General features: G+C 35.0%; 1 protein-coding gene across 1 annotated transcript in view; it reads left to right on the forward strand.

Annotated features, from left to right (window-relative positions):
• LOC126252593 (kazrin) overlaps window positions 1–23,036 on the forward strand; it is a gene marked incomplete at its 5' end in the record, with an annotated part of 708,940 nt that overhangs the window by 618,890 nt on the left and 67,014 nt on the right. Inside the window, 2 exons of the mRNA XM_049953495.1 lie at window positions 3,446–3,590; window positions 14,667–14,868. Of these exons, the coding sequence (XP_049809452.1) occupies window positions 3,446–3,590; window positions 14,667–14,868 (347 nt within the window). The remainder of the gene's footprint in view (window positions 1–3,445; window positions 3,591–14,666; window positions 14,869–23,036) is intronic.

A 23,036-nucleotide genomic window follows, 5' to 3' on the forward strand; every position in this document is an offset into this window, starting at 1 on the left:
CCTATCCTATAGTCCTGATCTCTCCCCTTGAGATTATCGTGCCTTTGGTTTCTAAAAAAGGCCTTGAAGGGTTGACAGTTCCTGCAGACTAGGATGTGCATCATGCACTTACGGACTTCTTCATGCAGCAGATCACAGTGAAGGGTTATCTTCAACCTGGTGTGCTGGTGGGATGACTGCCTAAATGCTCATGGTGATTTTACCTGATTAGCATACTAATTCTGGACTGTACAGCCTTTGTATGAAAACTTTTTGATTGCCCCTGATTTCATTCAAATATTTTGCATGATTAGGGATTCCTTGAATTAAGTGTTTGACATAACTATGATAAATCACAGGAGCAGTTGGTACTCTGAACAGTAATCTGAAGTATTTCAACATACCAAAAGACGTATTAATGATTACAGTCTGTTTTGCTTCCTCGTCAACAGGCAAGTGGCATAAGTCAGATTAATTTTTGAAAACAAATGACTGCTAGCAACTGCTTTGGTCTAGGAACTGGATACAGATCTACTGGTATTTGAGAATTTACTGCAACTTTGAAATAACCATCTAGTGTAACTGCCCCATTTGGTCTCTTAACACTTGCCAATGACGCTGCCCATTTACTTGAAGAGAAAGATGAAATGACCTCCATTACTTTCCAGCCTGTCTAGTTCTGCACTAACATGTTCGCACATAGCAAAGGGCACTGGACATGTTCTACAGAACATAAGTACTGCTTTAAAAGAGGCAGGATTTCACTGATTGACTTAACAAAATGTGCACTTCAAAATTCACAGCATCACCTAAGACAGGGTGAAAAAGTGTGCATACAAATTTCCCCCCCCCCCCCCCCCCAGCGTTCTTATACTTAAGTGAAGCCATTGTTTGAGCCTGCAGTGGGGTCCAAACTGAAATTTGCTGCAGTTATGGGCCCAGATTTATTACAGATACAACTGCTCCAGTGTGCATCTGGAAATCAACTGCTGCTCCACTGATGTTGAGCATTACTGTGAGTTGCAGCAGGGGCCTGTGTGGTGACAGGCACTGAACGGGTGGCATGCAGGGATGCAATGGCCCACTTTGTTGATTTCTGTTTGCAGCAAACACTCGCCTAGTGTCTGGACTTACTGCAGACAAAACAGCTGGCATCACAGAATGGTCACTGGCGCCTGGCATCACAGTCTGGATACTATTTATTTGACCTGGCTTTTCAAGAGGGGGGGAGGGGGGGGAGAGAAAGCAACAATGTGGGGAAAATATTTACTTGGGCTGTTGTTGCTCTGGGATGAAATGACAGGTACCTAAATATCTTTTTTTCTGTGCACATCTACCAATGTCGAGAAGAGTGAATCCCAATTCCATACAACTACTGCACCATGCACCACTAGAATAGTGGATGGCTGGATGCTCTGTTAATCAATGATGACATTTACTGAGTGTCATCAGTTACCTGACAAACACAATGTTGACAATCTGAAAGATATTATACACTTACAAAATCATCAGACAAAGCTTATGTTGAAACTGTAACTTCATAAGCTTAAGTAATTTTAAACACATCACTCAGTGTTGTGTTAGATAACTCTAAAGCCTTCATACTGATGTGCCCATCCATTGCTAGACAAATAATGATTTCACAGATGTAAAAATCAGTATAAAATATGACTCATTGTTCAGATGAAAAATTACCCTAGCATGTTGCTAGAGGATCTCAAGCTTCAATATTTTATAATACATTCTCTTTGTCCATGAGGTTATCCAGCCAGATTTTGATAACTCCTGCAACTATTCAGTCCTAGGAGAGGTAGGGCAATGGACACGTTAGTTTTGTCTTCCACTGTATGGCTCACCCACAACTAACTTAGTGAGTTGGCAAAGTTCTGCATGACACCTTTGTTTGTGATGCCACATCTGCCACAATACCCCAGAACTCTGGCATTTAGCCTTCACATATGTCCAGCATATAGAAGATACACTGTTGCTTTGTGCCTTCCTCCCTCATTCCTTGATCATGGAAGTTCTAACTGTTGAAGGGTGTTCTGTATCTGCAGGTTATCACACAAATTTATCTTGACTATCGTCTTTCACTCACTAGTTTCATCTACTAGACTCTCTTAATTTGATGTAACCTTACAGTGGATTGTGGTGACATCCAGATACTGCAAGTGTCACTTATTAAGTAATGCAAAGATACCTCCACACAGCTTATTGACTACTGCTGGCATAACAGTACAAATCCGAGCTTAATGGGTTTCTGTAAATACTGTCTCTTGGGTGCCTTTACTTTTCCATACGATAAGGATATAAAAAAAATACAGGAGTCACCTTTTGCTGTGCATTTCAGCTATTATAACATTTTAGGTTCTTTTTTAAGAGAGCTCACAATAAGTTATGTAAAGGAGGGTGATGGTCAACAGAATTTCCTGTCATTGGGATCAAAGGAATGAATTATGATACTAAAAATTTCTTTGCTTGTATACCAGAAACCAAAAATATTTCAAAAACAACTGAAAAAGAAGTACAAAGCATCATATTCTAATTTATGTACAGGAGTAGCTAGCATATATACTACAAGAAAAATTTCAACTGTATATTTAATTAAATAACAGATTCTTCAATGGTATATTTATCAGTCTTGCTGTCTGACATTAAAATCAACTTAACTTAACATTTAAGTGGCCTGTTAGGCATCATCTTCACATGAAACACTGTTGTTAAGATTTACCATAACAACATTAGTGCCAGACAGCAACATTGCATAGGTAACACAACATACTTGGTGCTTATGTCAAACGTTGGCAGTGATACCACCATATGGCAATCACTGACAGGAATGATTTACCATTGCCAAAGATGGCTGCAGCAATCTTTTAGCAGGCAGGCCCAAGTGTATTGTGTTATGAAGCAGATTAATGGCGGGTTTTGCATCTTGCTTATAATGGAGCCCTAGTCACTGTTAATGAGATTATTATTATCCATCAACATGATTTACATTGCTGCTTTAAGGACTCAATGACAAAAATTGAATGTGGCAGCAATTATTTGTCTTTCCTCATATTTCATACCACATCCCCCAGTCAAGCAATGTTACACCACTGTGGATTTATGCAGATGTTGTAACTAGTTTGGTGTCCACACACAAGTCATGATCTGTCTGAATGGTCTGGCCCAGAGTAACACTGAGAAGAATCTTATATATTATTATTATGCCAGAAAGTCTATGTAGTCAGAGATTCCTTCGTGTTTCACATGCAGAGTCATAACATCTAACTATATCTAAATTTGTACCATGTTTAAGTAGATCATGTAATACTTCCGTGTACCACATGATTATGATATGTGTATTCATAAGCAAATTAAATTTTGTTGAAGTGACTGATTCAAACAGAGAATCACTAACTGTATAACAACAATAATCATCAAGTACATAATGAGTAATCTTAGTTTCTGAAATTTGCAGATAGTGGTGTCCATGGAGCCTTAGTTGTCCTTGAGCCTTCATTCAATGGTGACACAATGGCAACAGCCTTAGGCATACCTCCTTCAAAGAACATCATACGGCGACACCTCAGCACGGAGCTGGAGGCATTAGTACTGCCTGCCAGGTATGTCATCTTCTGCCAGATGGAAGAATACCAGGCTGAAGTGGCCAGAGCTGTCAACAATGTCAAGCAGGTCACAAGATAAACTGATTGTGCATAATCAGAGTACCAGACACACATAACAACCAAATAATGCTCTTAGGTTTTCACAAATAAATCATTATCAGCACACTTATTCTGATTTCAGACTTTTCATATTATTTGCATCATTTAGAGAACTATGGCTATTTGTTGTGAAATATGTGCCAATAGTCATAATAAGTGCAAAAGAGGGACAACCCATTACGAAGATAAAATGTGATTTTCCATACTCAGGTTTTTTTCACATTCATGCTTTAGTTTCTAGCGACCAATTTCAATATCGTTTCACTATTGTATGTAAAGTACTACTGTTGAACTCTGTAGGATGCAATTAACTGCATTTTGGCAGTAAAAGTGCATTTTAAGACAGCTTACTGTCATTGTGAAGAAAATCTTTCATCTGAGAGTTATACATAATACCATTACATAATTTAATTTCCTTATACTAATTATGGTGCTTATGCATGTTAAGGTTTTAATTTGAATTTCTTACTTTTCCAGAGATAAGCAAGGATCAATGTAGCTTTAGTTGGAATTGCGGATTCATTCTCCAAGTAGCAGCACAAAATTCACTGCAATATATTATCCCACCAAAATGTTGTAAATTTGTACTTCAGATAATATCAACAACCATAAAATACCTTTTCATTCTTCATCACAAAAATTACATTTGGCAAAAATGTAACTGCAGTCCTAATTATAATTAGAAGCAACCACTGGATTAATTCAATGCAGAAACGTGGTTAATGAGAATCAATATTTTACAGTAACTTGTTTTGTGAACATAATTGTTTCCCTACAAATTCATGTTATTGGATGCTGTAACATCATCCTACAAACAAACAAAATATGTTACATTAATGCTATAAAACAGTGCTTATATCCACCTAGCATGTTTGGCATTACAACGTTACAAATTTTCTTTAGCTCTAGTTAATGGAATTTATACAACATTCCTAAGTAAACATCATAATAAAATTATTTTACAGCCAACCTCATCTTTGCAGCATGGTTTATTAAGTCAAAATTAAAATTTATTGAACCACATCACATTAACATAACATGTGACATAAGTTTCAGTTGCATCTATTGTAAATATTGCATAAAAATGTTCCATTCCTTTCTTTGATCATGCATCATCCTATGAAAAAATGAAGAAACTAAAAAGCAAATAGAAAGAGAGAAGAAAAAAGAAGCATTTTCTTTAGAACAATGGATTATCTGTGATAGTGAGAAAATATGTATATACCACAAGCAGAGAAGATAAAATTTAAGTGCAATCTATAAATACAAGGCCTCACCACATAAGTTGAAAAACTCAAGAATTACATCAGTATTTGTCACAAATTCAATCCAAACAAGAGTTTTGCTGTCACAGTTTGGAAAGTGATACGCTAGTTGATAGCTACCAGACAGTACATTGCTGCGACAACAAAAAAATTTAATTTATTCAGCATCTAGCTCTGATTATGAACTGTTAATATAATTTATGGTCTTGATACAATATACCAAAATAGTCAGCTTAATATATTCTGATGAGAAATGCTGAAAATGTCAATAACTGATGCTTTTGATAAAGAGATGTTATTAATCAGTTGTATGTGGCCATGACAGAACGTAATATGAGAAAACAAATAACATTGTGTTCTATGGAGCATCTAAGAATGCTTTAAGTTAGCAGCAACGAATATGTAATCTGTTTTAATTGATCAAATTTGTGGGTGTTTATCTTGAAATAGCATGAACTGTTTAAGTAAAATGATTTAAATCTGTAACTAGACAAGTAGCTATACATTTTTAAACATGTGGAATAGTCTGAAAGAATTATGTAAAAATTTAAATGTGTGTATAAAAATTGTTCTCCTTAATGCTTACAGTTAGTACCTGATTCTGACAACTGTTGAAAGGTGTTTAATGTATGTACTTGTTGTTGTCATAACTTAAGATTTTTAACTAGAGTAACTGTGTTTTCACTTTACCACAAGTACACAAATTCAATTAGAACTAAATTGTTGGGAACATTTTCCATGCAGTTTTTCCTTTTGTTTAATTTATTTATATTAAACCTCAGAGCATCATCCTGTGATGCCTTACACACAAATAAAAATCCACACATTTAATCATGAAACTGTAAGTATTCACCCTGTGTCATGCAACTGGAGATCCTGTGTGTCCATTAATTTCCTGGATTACTTTTGTTACTTCCACTGTTGTTTTCCTTCATTGCATCCCAACTGATATTCCCCAGCTATCATGTGATTAGAAAAAGTATGATGCTTTCAACCTGCCTTGTGTCATTTATATGAGTACCAAATACTTCTGGCAATGGTGGTGTAGCAGGTAGAGCATCCCCGGGGGTAAAAGACAGCTGGGTTGATAGGCTTGCCACCTTCCCTCTCCTAGTGCCACAGTGGACAGAAGGCTGCCCTCTACTGCAACGAGGTCAGAAGCTCATTCATGGGTTGAAAGCCACAGACTTCCTTTTATTACCAAACAGTATAACAAGCTCTATTAATTAATAATTACCTTTAGGTGGCCTTCAAAATTTTAGCACAAGCTTTTTATTTTCTTTCTAATAATTAATTCACACACTTCTCTTGGAACTTTATTGTCCAGAAACTGACAGCTTTCTATGACCAATAATGCATTTGCAGTGAATGATGAGAAGCCCCAATCATCTAGGCTCTGACTCAATTTCTGCACTAACTACTAATCACTACAAATAATTTAGTTATATATTTAAAATTATTTGCAGAATAATTCCCTACATTTCTCCTTTGGAATAGTAATTATTTAACATTTTTAGTTCTAACCAAACAAAGTTCAGAAATGATGTACATGGTCACCCAACTGCATTACTCAGCATTTTCACCAATATAAATTGTTCTGTTTTCAGGAGAACTGGAAATACACCACAACAATACAGTCCATATCATTACAGAACAACAACCAAGTCTTACTGTACCATGATGACCCATTGCTTCATGGGGTCTGCACCATTCTGATACCTTACTGTCAACTGAATGTTTCACCAATTAGCCAAATCATATTTTTACAGTGGTCTACAAACTGCTGATTTCTGTTTGAATTCAAGAGAGATACACATATTGATTCATGTTGTTGCTAAGAACATTGTCATTAATTTCCTGCTGCCAAACCCCTCTACAATCACAAGTACATTACAACTTTTCTAGAGTTTCTAATCACAATGGAAAAATAATATCTGCCATTTTAGTCACAATTATCATTTTGTTATACAGCAGCTGAGACAATAATGCAATTAAGAGGGCTATTCAAAAAGTATCCGACTTTAATTTATAAAATCATCTTTATTGAGATACAATTGTTTTACTCTAGTCACCTTCAATGTAGCCCCCTTCAGTTTCTACACACCTCTCCTAATGCTACTGCCACTGCTGAAAGCATCGCTGCAAAGCCTCTTTTGGAAAGCCTCTTATGGTATGGTACACAGCTTCTCCATCAGATTCTGCATAATACCTTCCCTGTTCTGAAATCTGGTCCCTTTCAGTGTCTTTTTCAGTTTATGGAAAACCCAGAGGTTACTTAATGATAGCCCAGGGGAATAGGGAGGCTGACAAACCATTTTGTGTTTGTCCAAGAAATTAAGAATTAGTTGAGAATGATGAGCAGCTGCATTATCGCGGTGAAGGTGCAAACTGCCTGCTGCCCATAACTGCAGCCAATTGCATTTCACTGCCTCATGAAGGTGACACAGAACTTCTTGACAGTACTCCTTATTGACATTAGTACCTTCTGGGGCATACTTATGATGGACCACATCACTGGAGTCGAAAAGATAGTCAGCATGACTTTCACGTTGCTGCCAACCTGCCTCGCCTTTTTGAGTCTCAGAGATGCTCCCTTTGTGTTGACTGGAACTTTGTTTCTGGGTAATACCCATAAACCCAGAATTCATCACCAGTGATCACTGTTTAAGAAAGTTGGGATTGATGTTCACAGAATCCAGCTTATTCTGTGCAACCTCTGAATGAAGTTGCTTCTGCTGAGTTGTTACTAACTTTGGCACAAATTTTTCTGAGATACTCCTGAGGTCCAAATCTTTCATTAAAATTGAACAAATGGCTCCAGTACCAATTTTAACCTTGTCTACAAGTTCTCTGATTATGATTCGTCTATCCTGCTTCACCAGGGACCTCAAGTGATCAATAATAACCTCATTTGTGGTCGTTGAAGGCATATCTAATTCTGCTTCACTCTTTACTGATGAGTGGTCATCTTTGAAGCAGTTGTACCAGTCCTTTATCTGTGTGATACCCATTGCTTTGTCCCCAATCACTTGTCACATAATGCAGATTGTTTTAACTTGATAACTGTTAAGCTTAAAACAAAATTTGAAGTAATAATGTTCGTCCACTTTTTCTGTCATTTTATCCACAACATAAAACCTGATTACTTCAGTTTACATGTGTTCACTTGTCAAGAGATAGCCAGTGACTGGTTGTCTATACAATGAAAAAAATCAGGTACACGCATTAAGTATGTGTACAAACTTAGAGTGCACATGCCCTAATACCACTGTTGGCTTCAAGAATAAAATATGAGGTTGGGTGCTTTTCTAACAGCCCTCATAGACGTGGGATGGCTCCATAGTCTTCATGTAATTATTAAATATGATAGTTACCTCTTACATCTGTCATAAAAATCTATTTTTGTGACTTCTATTTTGAGTATTCCTCATTTTCAAGAAAAAAAATCACATATTCAAATGAGCACACAGGCATAAATACAGTCACTGTTAGAAATTTCATTATACTACAAGTTACAGAAGAAACAAACCAGTGATATTTTTTTCAAACTCAGATTTAAAATTTAGTAAATTAGCAGATATAAATACACTTCTTTGCATTTTCACACCATAATATGAATGGATACACATATAAACGATTCCTATCCTATCTGTTATCTTGTGTTGGGTGGAATATGTCCCACAAGGAAGTTCAGGCTAAACCTGTAAAATGCATTCAGAAAAGAATTTGTGAACTGTTGGTACTGTGAACTTGTTTTCTATGGTAAGTAGCTTCTTGCTATAACCACTCAAAAATGCTGTACTGGCAAGCAAACATTGCCTATGCATTCCTGCCTACAGATATTCTCTATCAAGGAAGTATGTTAAATCAGAAATAAGCTGTTATTTTATTCTTGAAGAAAATGAACTGGAAATGAGAGATTATCAATATATATCCTCTACATTGTGGTGCTTAACTGCTGAAATCTCCTTTAAGATACCAAATTTATTAATATAAATGGATTTATTGTTAATATGAAGTCATTTGTAAATATCTGCTATATCACAATCATTCATTAAAATAAATCAGAGTCACAGCTTAACTGAAGTATGCACCGATATATATTTTTTTAATAGTTGTAAGCAGGAGCACTAATTTTGGCAAGATTGCACAGAGAATCATTAGGTACTAAATATTTTTGCTGTTGAACACACTGTTAATTGATTTTCATTAGGGAGTTCTATTTTTCTTTCTCATTTATTATGGAAGAGAGTAAAGAATCAATATTGAAGTAAACCTAAAAATTTCATTATAAGGATTGTTTATATTATATTCTGGAGGATGCTATACAGAAATTGTATGTGTGAAATTTTAACATTCTCATTACTTAACTGAAGAGATGCTTTGAAGATGCATTTCTGATTTTCATTCAGTACTCACTGAAAAGCTAAGGAGAAGAGAATTTTAGTGAACAAAATTAAGTATCAAGTAAAAATAAAATTGCAGGAAATGTTTCATCCTGTGTTCAAAAGAATTTCTAATTTTGACTCATATTAAATGCTGTTCTCTGTAGAGACCAATAACATATTCATGGTTGTGAGCAGATATATAGTAATGTACGACCATTTTTTAAGGCCTGAAAGTCTTATTTTCTTTCACTAGGATTGACACTACATGTATCACATTTTAATGTACTGTGGGATGACTTAGAAAGAATATGGTTAAAATTGTCTTGAAGTTCGTAATTTACTTTACATAAAAACTCATTTAAAATAATGAAACTGATACGTCTTTGGAAAATTGTATTAGCTCACACTGCAGCAACTAATTCAGCAATGTCATGATTTGCAGTTTGAAGCCTATGGACTCATTAATGTAGTTAACATGTTCTGTTTATGAAATCTGTAATTTAACCAAACATAAATGACAAGTGTAAGTAGCAACTAAAGATCATTGCAGCTGACACATCATGTGTTTCAGACAGCTCATCGTTTATCTTTATCGTTCAACATGGTACAGCATCACATACCAGGCATATAATCAACCACTGCCCAAAGCTGAATACAGTAGCTGTATTCAATCCTGTGTCCATGGTCACCTCTGTAGCCTAGGAGTTAGCATGCCAGTTAACTGATGTGACGGGCCTGGATTTAACTAGAAGTGACCAACTCCAATTTTTCTGTGGTGGGAAGATATAGAATGGAGTACACTCAATAAATGTGGTCCAAATGATAAACTGCTTGATAAAAGTGGCAAAATTAACATGCAGTCAGAAAGTGGAGGCAGATCGAAAGCCTTGTTAACACACTAGGAGCCACATGTTATTTATTGACCCTATGTCTGCATACATTTTAAATTTTTCTGTTAACTCATTGTTGACATAATCCCTATCAAATATAATTACAGTATCTAGAGTGTCCAAATAATAAAAGGACACAACATCCATTTCCTGAGAACTTGCGTTTACATAATAAGCTTGAGAAATACAATGAACTGGTTTCATTAATTCACTACAAACCTCTCCTAAAATAAGGATTTAGGATACATGCACACAGTTTACTTAGGTTTATTTACTTGTTAACTTTTCACAGTATAGTTTCCCAAAAATAATAATGGGTTGTTAGTATTTGGGTTGAAAATTATCTAACAATGTACAATAAAAAATAACAAAAAAGGATACATTGTTTCCATGTTCTGCAACTACTACTATTACATTTGCAGTTGATATAATTTCTTTTGTGATACATAAATTAGCTGGATTGCTCAAAATAATGTATTACTGCAGGAACAAAAAGCTTTCTTTTTTGTTTCTATAACAACATCCTGGAAAATTTTCTGCCAATGTGACATAATGTAACACAGTGTAAGCTTGCTCACACCAAACATTGGAAAACAAGTATTTTATGCCCTTTACTGACAATGAGAACTAACACTTAGAATGCTGAAAGCTTCTAGATTCTGATGTCCATATCTTTTCCTTGACTTTATAAAATCCAAATATTACACAGAAACATCAGTTTAAGAAAGAACAACTTAATTCAAAAAGTACTGAAACATTCTTTTAGCAGTTTTCCAACTTCTAATCTCTAGAAGTTTTATTGCCAGTTGTATGTATGTGCTGTTGATGGGACTGCTACATGTATGATGGTGTGCAATGGTCATTGATTCTCCATGTAGGAATGCACCATAAAAGTAACCTGAAAACAGAAAACTCAAATTGTTTAAAGGTGAAATTATTCTCTCAGTATTTCCAGGCAACATTAACACAAAGCCATGGACAAATAATAGGAGCTACCTTTAGTGCTGGACAATCATAGTTTTCAATCATTAAAGTGTATAATTCCTAGAATATCCACATTGGAAGAATATTTTCTCATGCAAGAGGACAATTACATACCAGTAAAATTATACCATCTGTCAGTTATTTATTTTGTAAGTCCACTCATTATATTGTATGTTTTGGTGCATAAGTATGAATGTAATACACATAGCTGTTTTCCGTGCATTTATTTGCAGCTGAACTTCCTCATGACAACATTAGATCTACTACATGTCTGCTAGTGTGTTACACTTTTTTCATAAGTTACCTATAAGAGAAATATCTCTTGTAAGATGGTAATAGCAGCACTATAATGAAACACCTTTGGTGAACATTGGGCATGTGTTGGCTGTTACTTAGGAAAGAGAAGGATGGAACATCCTACAGATGGTAACATCATTATGAAGCCTTTATACCACTTTCTTACCAATTATTCTACTACACAAAGATTTGATTTCTTTCTGTAGCAAGATCAATGCTAGACATATATCCAGGTCTCTGCTGTTCATTGTGCAAAATGTACCTCACTGCAGGCATATTTTCTCATGTTTATTATGTCAGCGGTTTGACTTGACATGTACCTGAAAACTGTTTTAATGTAGTCCAGACTAACCTAAAGTTATTCAGTGACCACCTTCTCCTTTTGCTAGCAGAAGTTTATTGGAGGCCTATATTTCTTTTTAAGATTATGTCTGAAATAGTTCCACAAGATTCTTTGGTAGGGTTCAAGTCAGGAATTTCACTGAAGATCTGAGATCTCTCCTGAAAGAATCTAAAACCAATATCTGGTTCTTCTGAAACACTGCATTCAACAGTTTTAATCCTCATGTGTTAAGGGCATCTTCAAAATGTTTGATGTAGAGCAACACTCTGTTCTCCAGGGTTCAATCATAACAATGCCGTTTCATCTAATTATTGGTAATACTCAACTGATACAATTCTAAAGCCGAGGGCTCTTGCAAAAGGTTTTGAAAATTTCCATTTTAGTTTTCCCCCAAAAGTATAAAGTCAATGGGGAATTAAATAGCTCCTGTACTGGGATACAACAAATATTGTTGTGGGTTGTTTCATGTTGATCTGGCTGGCATTTAGAAGTCATTGAAATAGTTAAACACTATTTTTCTCCTCCAGCTGTTATATGCACATCCATCAAATTGACTCTCTTGTTCTCAGTCTATAAGGAAAAGACTATGCTCTTTGAAGGACAAATGTAATTAATCAGGTACTTGTAACTGACCCCCCCCCCTTCCCCCAGAAACACAGGTTCAAGAACTAATTATGCAGCATTTGTCTTCACTTCAGCATTAACCAGAAGAACCCAATCTAAAGAATCTACACAATGTTTAAATGAAAGGTGTAAACAGTGTCATGTAGTCAAAACTGTCAATCACTATGCCATTTATGTATGTTGTGCCACCATGCATTTTTTGAACTTTACATGAATGGAGTGTCTAAAAACTCTAATACCAAAGTGATTATGCTTGGATTATAGGTTAATCTTAGTGTTTCTTTTTTATTTTACTCGCAGATTGGACATCTGTGAATGTCTGGTCACCCCAGTAACCACCTCCTACAAAGTGACTGTACTCCTTTTAGGAACAATGTACTTAGTTGCATAATGTTAGCTTGAACAATGTACTTAGTTGCACAATATTAGCTTGCTTGAGTTGTGTACACTACTTCATGGTTTCAATGATAGGCTTCTCAATCTTTAAGTGTAATTGATACCATGCACCATACCTTCATATTTCTTATAGGTGATGAAATCCACCTGAAATTAGATTAAACAATGGAAACTCCAGGTAGGAATACCATCAATGTAGGCAAAGATAGATTGCTACTTATAGAAAAATAGACAGATCAAGTTGCAGACAGGCAAGATTAAAGGACACTCACATGTAGCTTTCGGCCACAGTCTTTGTCAGTAAAGAGACACACACACAATATACACACATAAGCAAACACACGTCATGCACACACAACTGTCAACTCTAGCATCTCAGACCAAGATTCTCCCTCCAACCCTAGAGTTCCATGAAAAAATTGAACTTCTTAGGCATACATTGCACCTGAAACAATGATGCCTTCATTTCATTTTTGGCTGCGCCATTGTAAAAGAGCAGCATAATTCATCAAATATAGATCTCTTCATGCTTTTTTGTGCAGGTGGTCCAGAACTAGAATCACAATTCCTGATAAAATCTTTATTTTCTGCTTATTCTTTTTAGTGTCCGGAACAGTTTGCATTCCAGTAACATAATCAGCACTTGGTTTTGCAGCAGTTTCCCCCTTCTCTAATCTTTCAGTTGATTCTAATTTGTTGACGTGTTGTTTGCTTCTGCATTACAAATTTCTTTTAACTTGCTTCATTCACACTTGCATGCCAATTGACATCAGAAAACTGAGTTTGTTTTCAATGTACATGGAGCAGGCTAGGTTGGCCAATAACAATGGAAATGTTACTCTGTTGTGATGTGGCAGTCATTTAAATAATGGAAATGGCACTTATTGTCACATGGTGTGTCATTTATTGCTATTAGCCAGAGAAAAACATTGCATGTCTTTTTTTATGCGCATATACTCCACAATTTGGATAATCTGCACACAGATAATCAGGAATACACTGAAAATATACAAGCAGCAATGAAAGCTCTAAAATTTTAGAGTAATGTTAATTACTGTGAAACTGGAGAAGGAATCTCAGAAGAATCAACACCTGTTTTGAAATCTTGAATTATTTATGAATTCTTTCACTACTTCCTATTATATCAGTAAATCAAGCTTATTTTTCTTTACCACTCTCTCCAAAATTTCAGTTTAAATTATTCTTATCTGGTGCTTTATTTTTTGTTTTTGAATAGTTAGCAAGTGTGGCTGCATATGTACATGGAAAACAAAGCCTCTTGTGTTAATGCACACATATTTCACAAATAGAAGAAATGTAAGAAACATCCTCTGGACGAACAGAAAAAGATACATAAGTTAAATTTATTATCAGCATAATAGCAATTTTGTGGGTTATAATAACCTTGCATACATTTCATGAAACTATTCATATGTTCACTTCTTGCACAGAATGAATTTCAATGCTTACAGTCTAATGTAATCACTAACCACATTATCAGGTATCATGAAGTACCTTTAATGATGTAATCTGTCTTGATGGTAAAACATTAGGAAACACTGGCATGACACACTATTAACAGTATTCTCAGGCCACACTTGGTACTGTATGAGACCTAACATTTTATTTCCAATGTGACACTTTTGTTTGGCATAATGATAGATCAGTTTCAATTCCCATATAAACAGGGTTTAGGTAGATATGTATTACTGTTCTCTTCATTAATTTTTAAATGACAAAAGTATTAGTTAATTTACAACCATTTTTTCTGTTTATCCATGTCTCAGAGCTGCTTTTGAGCACTTTGTGCGCGTAAGCAAGTCGGAGCGTAGGCGTGCTGAGAAGTTGGTCGGTGGGGGAAGTCTGGGGCGGAGCTTCTCTCGCTCTTACGCAGGTGGGCTGGCAGAGCGTTCATCCCCAGCTACTGAACGCCCTGGTCCTGGGCCCGCACCTGAGCAAGAGAAGGAACGCAGGCGTTCTAGTCTCAGAGTAAGCCTCAAACAGAACTATATCCCACATCTTGCTTTTAAACTACTGAAATAAGACCAGATATGTAAAAATGGCTGGTCTTTTAAGTTTTAAGTTGTGCAGCCCCACACTCATCTTGATGTTTTCCATTCACCCCCAATAAATCAGGGTTTCCCAAAATACTGCTCTCTACAGAGGAAAACTATGAAAGCAGTGGTGTGAATGACAAAAACAACATAAATACCTGGTGCTGTACTTGGTTCAGAAAGTGTATGTTGTTCGTACCCTAATATTTAAGAAAGATAAAAAATGCAAATTCTACAAAACACATCCCTTTTGGATTGTTATATATTTTAGAATAATGGTTGAGAAAACATATTTTAAAAATACAAGTAAATTGCCTTTATGTTTAAGACTGATATAATTTTTAACTTGATTCACACAGATTATCTCTAAAAATGACAGTTCTTAACTGCTGTTCACTCTTTGGGAACCCCTGATATCAATAATAACATTTTCCATTCACAGAAGATTTCATCAACACATATCATCACATGACTTTGTAAAAATACAGTCTCACTTAGTAAACTACTGACCTGGAATAGGATTAAACTTTAGGAATGAACAACATCACACACTGACAATTACTGTTATTACAAAAGAAGGGTCCTCACACTCCTTCATTTCTGCAAGATGCTGCTGTTACTTTTGTTGTGTGATGCATGGCTTACTTGCTTCCTTATTTGACATTGTTTTGGTTAATTGTTTCATAAATTTGGTTGTCAATATTTTGCATCATAATGTCAACAATTATGTACATGTTCTGTTTCGCTATGCCATTTTAAGTCTTATTTCAGTAAAGAGATGTGACAAAATTGGATGTACTTCCAATAGTTAGGATCAATGTAAATGTAGCAAAAGCTAGAGGCCAGAAAAAGCACATTAATAGAATATAAATAATAACAATAATAACAATAATAATAATAATAATGTTATTTACACCAAAAGAGCATGCAAGAATTAGGCAATTTAAAACGTGTAAATAATGAACTGTGTGCTGTAAAGTATGTATCCATGGAATTAGAGTATCTAACGGCTATATTTTTTATTACCTGAACATTTAATGACAAATGAAAACAAAATTTTGATAAAATATAATGTATGGTGCTGAAAAAAACTGCCAAGTGAAAATACTTATCACAAAATGCTTTAAAATGACAACCAAATACTATGATTTGATGGACAACTTTTTGGCTTCCTTTTATACCAATAAATGAAAAGAAGTACAGTTTTGGTTTAATGTCTCTTCAACATCAAAGTCATCAATTGAAGAGAGGAAGTATAGTTACAGTTTAATATCTCATCAATGTCAAAGTCATTAGAAATGGATCATCAGCCTGGATTGGAAAAGAGTGGGAGAGGCTCAGGAATGGGCTTGTTGAGGGATATATTAGGTTTTCACACAATGTGCATTTAGAGAAACTGCATATCTACATTGAGGGTAGTGCTACTAGTGTTTGTCCATAGCACATAACCTTCTGTACGCTATTTCTCTACATTATAAACTCCTGCAGCAGTAAAACAAACTCACAGCTACGTGCCACAGATGCTATGGTGTCTGGCTCTTACCATTCTCATTGTACATTTATTAGGAGTGTGCTACTTGCCTGTGGCCTAGGAAATGAAACAGAAATATATTGCTGTGGCCCATTTCTTTTATATCAGCTCTTAGATTGCTCGCTCTACATTACTGAGTACAACGTATGTAATAAAATAATTTATTTGCTGTAAGAGCTGAAAACATCACAACTATCAATATTTCCTTCTCTCGTAACAAATGCACACATATTACCCACAAAAAACTTCTAAAAATAACAATGAAAGATGTTGTACACCTGGTATGTCTTTTGTGAGATGAAAAAATCACCCCTGCTTCTGTTTTGAAAACTGGTATTTCTTTCTGGTGGTTTGAAAATTGATATTTCTTTCTGGAAGGCTTTTGAAAAGCCCACATAAACAACCTTTTCATGAAATACAATACAGTACAGTGATTATAGGTCCCTCTTTCAGCAACATCGAAAGAGTGGGCTTGTCATTATGAGACAATCAACAACTTTAAAATCCGAAGGAATGTTGAAGTTACTATCCATGAGCTCACTGAGAATATTTTCACCTACACTTTTTCTTTTGTGACTTATTTTATTATTTATTATGTAATTAGACAATCAGATTCTTCTGAACTGTTTATACCAATTCATTGGCTCTTGCAGTTCATTGACATCCGTCATTCAGTTTCATATTTTGTGGGTAAATGTTAATATTATTGCCTCATTTTCTTATTCAAATGTTTTTCACCATCTTTCTTAATTTATTGCATAGTTGTCACATCTCACTATGTTTCACATTCATGCTGATAAGTAACATATGTTGTGCTCGTATTTGAACAAATCACCTTGTCAGTAGTCCAACAGTATTTTGCCATGCGTCTCTATCAAAATATGCTTGCTTGAAAAGCAACACCACTTTCCTTTGAAAGACCATCCATGGTCTAAAATTAATACTATTCTGAATGAGATGAGATTGTTCTCATGTATAATAGTAGGCGGAAGGCTACACTCAACAACATGTATATTGTGGGCAGCATATTGAGACTAGAGATAATACAATAATTTATTTCTTCAAAATGATTTGAAAGATAATGTATTACCCATACACCAGGCTTTAAGAAGGATTGTTACATAAAGGGGAGCTATGAAAAATATGTTATGGTCCTGTAATTGGGAAAATAAAGTAGCAATATAGCAAACATGAATAACAATGACACTGTCTGAAGACAACAACAATGACATAGTACTAATTTTAAAACCAAAGATGATAAGGAGGGAATATTGTGAAAAACAACAAGAAACAGTAGATATTTTAATAGGGAAGGGCCATAGGAGAAAGAAAACATGAATGAAAACAGAGTAACACATAAAATATGTTGGGTATTGAATACAGTGGTTTGAGGAAGTACTGAGAACTATGCAGCATACATGTTTGTGTGTGTGCATGCATTAATGTGTGTGTGTGTGGGGGGGGGGGGGGGGGTGAGGGAATGCATGCACAAGCATGTGCACATTTAAACCTGCACTAGAACAGATTTGCAACATCTGTCACAAATGAAAAGAGGCCTTATATAAGTTTTATACTATTTGGATAACTTCATTTTCATCTGTAGCTGCATTTTGGAAAAGTTTCATTGGAGTAGTTTTTTTTTTTCTCTTAGTATATCTTCTAATCTTCCAAAATGTCTCGCTTGTTGTTTGGTTGCCCATCGATTCACCTGTGTGTCATGACAAGCCAATTTCACTGAGTACTCACTCAGCTCAAACACATCTAAAAGCCTATCAATACTTGCCATTCTCATTTATAGATAGGCATCGTTCAATGAAATCAAGAATGCAATAAGTGCTGACATTAGAGATGACCCCAGAAAAATCATGTCATTAATTAACAGAATTATTCTCAACCTTCGCTGTTCTCTTTGCTGGATTTTCAACTTCCAAGTCATATCTTCATTACATTTATTTCCCAATCAATGCAGCATATCAGTCTCCTGCTGTCTATTTATTCTCAGTGTATGTAGCAGAATCAGTTTTATGTTTGGTACAGAAAAGTTTTAGTGTTATCAAACTTGATGTAGAAATGAGTCTACACCAATAATGTTGGTCATGTGGTTAAGGGTTGCTTGTGGACAACCAAGATGCTGGAGGCAGATCGATAAGAAATCGAAGATTTACTTTCCCATTAGGTACCAGTCAATATCAGTTCGAAGATTTCATTCCCCATTTTGAAGCTGGTATCTCATGATTTCAATTTCAGCTAGGAGCCTGCCTATTATTTCTGTAAAATTTCTTTGTCAGTGTTCTTACTCATGTCTTCTTTCTTCACTAGTTTTCACTTACTGATTTCTCTTATATTTTTAACTTTTACTGATCTCTGGCCCTCAGTTGCACATACTATAATTCTGAAAATTTTCACATTAGGTCCATCTGCGTGTAACTGAATAAAACCAGTTTTATCATTCTATAAATATTTTGCATTAATTTTTGAAAAGCATCATCAGTGGTCTAAAATATACATATATTATGTGTATATTATTTTGTTTTACACGTTTACAACCTCTCCAGTTAGAAACAGTTCCTACTGGGACTTCTTAATCTGAAATCACAGTGTCTAGTGTGTAAAACAAAATAGTATACATATAAATAAGTACCAGTATATATTACTGACTACTAATGATCTTATTACAGACTACTAATGATCTGCATGATAAATTGATTTTATTCACCTGCACATAGACAAATCTAACATGAGAATTACCAGTCCTTGTTTTTTCTTGATTGGATTTCATCCATCAGGTCTCAACTGAATTCAAGTTCCTCTATTTAAATGTAGCATATCTTTTTTCCTTCTCTTCCCTTTAATCTCTCACCCACAATTTATATAAATTTTTCTTGTACCTGAAACTTCTCTACATACGTATTGGTCTGATACTGTCCTACTTCACATCAGATGAGATTACACACATTATATCAAATTCACTTGGCCAATACCCCAATCAAGCACTTGTTCATACTCAGTAAATTGCTTACTATTCAGATGTTGTCTCAACAACCATACCTAAAAAGTACAACTTTGAAATATATTTTCATAATATATATATTTCAGGCATCAGAGTTAACATATTAATCAGTGAAACATATTAACTGTTGTTTCTTTTGTTTTGCGGTTGTAACTTCCCTTGGTTTTTCTTTTACTGGCAGTATTAAATATGAAGTACAAGACAGCATTACCTTTTACATTGTCTTCAAGCCAGTGATAGTAATAAAAGCAATTGCAAAGTGCCTCACAGAAATAAAACTGTGTAACAAGAGAAATGTGATATGAATTGCTTAAAATATATGCCCATGGGAAATATTCACTATTGTGAGGATGCTTTTCGAGACTTTCCCACAATCACCCAAATATACAGTAGCAATGTGTACAACAAAATTGTTCATTCACATACAAATATTTCACAAGATTTATAGTTTCAATGATAAATGGTGTTTTCAAAAAATGTAACTGCAAACAATGAAAAAATAACTGAATGTAACAGACACAAAATTATATGAACTATTACTTTTTTTTAAATCCACACAAACCTAAAGCACTTTAATGGCAGATTTACTCTAAATGTACTGAACTGGGTGACCTACCTCTTGATTCTCTCAATCTTCTACTGCTGTAGTTAGGTGTCTGTGCATTGCCAGCAGTTTTATAAAAGCTGTCTCAGTGTACTGCTATTGATACCTGCAGTGTCATACAGTTGAGGTGATATTATCAGTTTCTTATTTTCCTGCAGACAAACATCAGGACTCATAAACAATAAATACGCAAATATTTTGTAAATAATTTGTCACAAAAACAGAGAGGCATGAACCATGTTTTATGGTAATCTTTCTAACTCATCCCATTGTAATGATTACATGTTTTGTCACCATTAGAATAGTGTATCCCTAATTCCCACCTAAAATAGGTAAATCTGAAGATTCAGATATATATGTAACATTTTCTGAAAGTCTTGTTCAGTGTATATGTAACTTATGAAAATCAGAAGTAAGATGTGCCACTTGTCTGATCATATAAAGCAGAGAAGAAATTATTACTGGTTTATGCACACTGCTTCCAGTGGGAATTATGGATATGTCTTAAAGATATAATGGTGGACAGAAAAGAATTCTACCATTAACTTATTATTTTTCACTGTTAAATATATACAATGTGACCTACTTTCTGTAAATATTGGTATGTAATTAAGAGTCATTCAAAGAGAATATAAAAATATATTTAAAAATAATTATTTGGGTTTTATTACATAACTGATTACACAATGATTGTGTTAGAGAGCTTTATAGGTAATTACAATAATGGGAAGATCATCTCAGTCTGTAAATAATCACTGAGAGAACAGGTCACTGCCGACCTTAAGGAGAAATCAGTGTATAAAACAATGATTAAAATTTTCATGTTTCCAACCTACTTCAGAGCAGAACATTTATGCATGTAGAAACACAAATATGTAATACACATTCATTTCCACTAATCTGAAAATAAGGAAATTCTTGTAAACAATGACTGACATGACAGACGGCCATTCATTTCAAAGGAGAGGCAGGAAGATAAGAAGTGTAAACTACATCTCTGTTGTGTGGGAACATAAAAGTTTTCAAGCTTTTCGCTCTTCACTACCTTTTCTGTATATATTTATTCCTTATCTCTTCATCTTTAATGTGAGTTTTGTAAATAAGATAACTGAAAGGACAATTTATATTTTTACTGAAGAATACTTGTACAGGAAGTAATTAATGATTTCAGTGGTAAGAAAAGCAATTTACAGGCTGTTTTAAACTATTTAGTGTATTTCAGAATGTATTCCCACTCTAAAGCAGAGTGTACTCTGTTTTGAAACCTTCTGGCAGATTGAAACTGCTGCCAGGCTGAGACTAAACTTTTGCGGGCAATACTGTTATGACTGAGACATCCAGACATAACTCATAACCCACCCACTCAACTTTACTTTAGCCAACATTTCTCGTCTACTTCCAAACTCCACAGCAGTTCTCCTGCATAGCTTGCAGGACTAGTACTCCTGTAAGAAAGGATATTGTGAAGAAATTGTTTAGCCACAGTCTAGGGGATTGTTTCCATAATGAATCATTCCCTCTCATGGACTGGCTCACAGTAAACATCTGTCAGGAAGTTTCAAAACAACATACACTCCACTACAGACCAAAGAGTGAAAAATACATTATGGAAACAATACCATAGTTTGTGGCTAATCCAGTTCACTGTATTATCCTTCCTTCTAGAAGGGCTAGTCTCACAAGGCATGCAGACAAATTTCTGTCACAAGGCATGCTGGAGAACTTCATGAAGTTTGTAAGGTAGGAGAAATGTACTGTTGGGAGTGAAGCTGTGTGAGCATGTCATGAGCTGTGTCTGTAAATCTCAGTTGGTACCAGCACTGCCCGCAAAAGGCAAGGCCTCAAGTTCAAATCTCAGCCTGGCGCATAGTGTTAATTTGCCAGGAAGTTTCATGTTTACCATGCATTTGTTAGTTGTCCCAGAAAAATCAAGTCTCTTAGTTCCATTACTGGACATAGATATAGAGATAAAACTGTCAGCATTTTAATCCTAAATGAAAAGTACGTCAATACTGTTATCTCCAGAAATGGGATTTGTCATAATTATTCAAGCAGTATCAGTTAATGATAAGTGCATATGCTCTTTGTCATCCAGGAATATGGGGATACAACCCGGACAGCTTTAGAGAAGTACTGAAAACTTGCTTTCTTTCCTTTCTTTTTTTGTGCTGATACAAATCTTTCTACCTTTTTAGCATGTAACATAAAAACAATGCATTTTTTAGTAACATCATTAAATGAGAATAAATTCCCTGCAATTTTGATCATAATAACTTTTCGGTCTATTGTGCAGTTTTATAGCAAATGCTTATGTCAATGAATCACTGCTTTCCACTGCCAAATTTTTTTATCACTTCTTCTCTAATGTATGCAATGAAGTCAATAAGACTTTCTTTCACTGTTCATTGGTTTCTCTGAAAATTATTAAAAATTCTTTGAGAAACTGCTGAATGATAATGAAGAATTTGAAAAGTTGTAGATATCAAGTATTCAATGAAATGTATGCATATAAAATGTTATTAGTATTACTTGTTATGAGCAGTAAATGGCTAGAACTTCAGGGGCTAAATATTTATATCAAAGTAGTCTTTATTCTGGAAGGTTTGAGCTGCTTGGGGACCTCTTCCTCAAAAGTGTTGCCTGTATATATGTATAAACTGTGCAGAGCAGTTCCTTCAGGCAACTCCCTTTTTTTACAAAACCTATTATTCTTATGAGTCATTGCGAAATTGAATCAAAAAAGTCTTATGACAACATTTGAAAGTTGGCAGTCAGAATGTTGACTTGCCTTCAACCCTTCAATGCTATGGTGTATCAAATTTTACCACGCACAGTAACACGAAAAGTTGCTATAGTGGAATGTTGAATTGCAGACAGGCACAACAAATAAGCTTTTGGCCAAAGTGCCTTCTTCTGAATTAGACAACATACACACACACCTTCATACAATGCAACTCA

This window comes from Schistocerca nitens, chromosome 4, assembly GCF_023898315.1.
Source record: "Schistocerca nitens isolate TAMUIC-IGC-003100 chromosome 4, iqSchNite1.1, whole genome shotgun sequence".
In the NCBI taxonomy this organism is placed as follows: Eukaryota; Metazoa; Arthropoda; class Insecta; order Orthoptera; family Acrididae; genus Schistocerca; species Schistocerca nitens.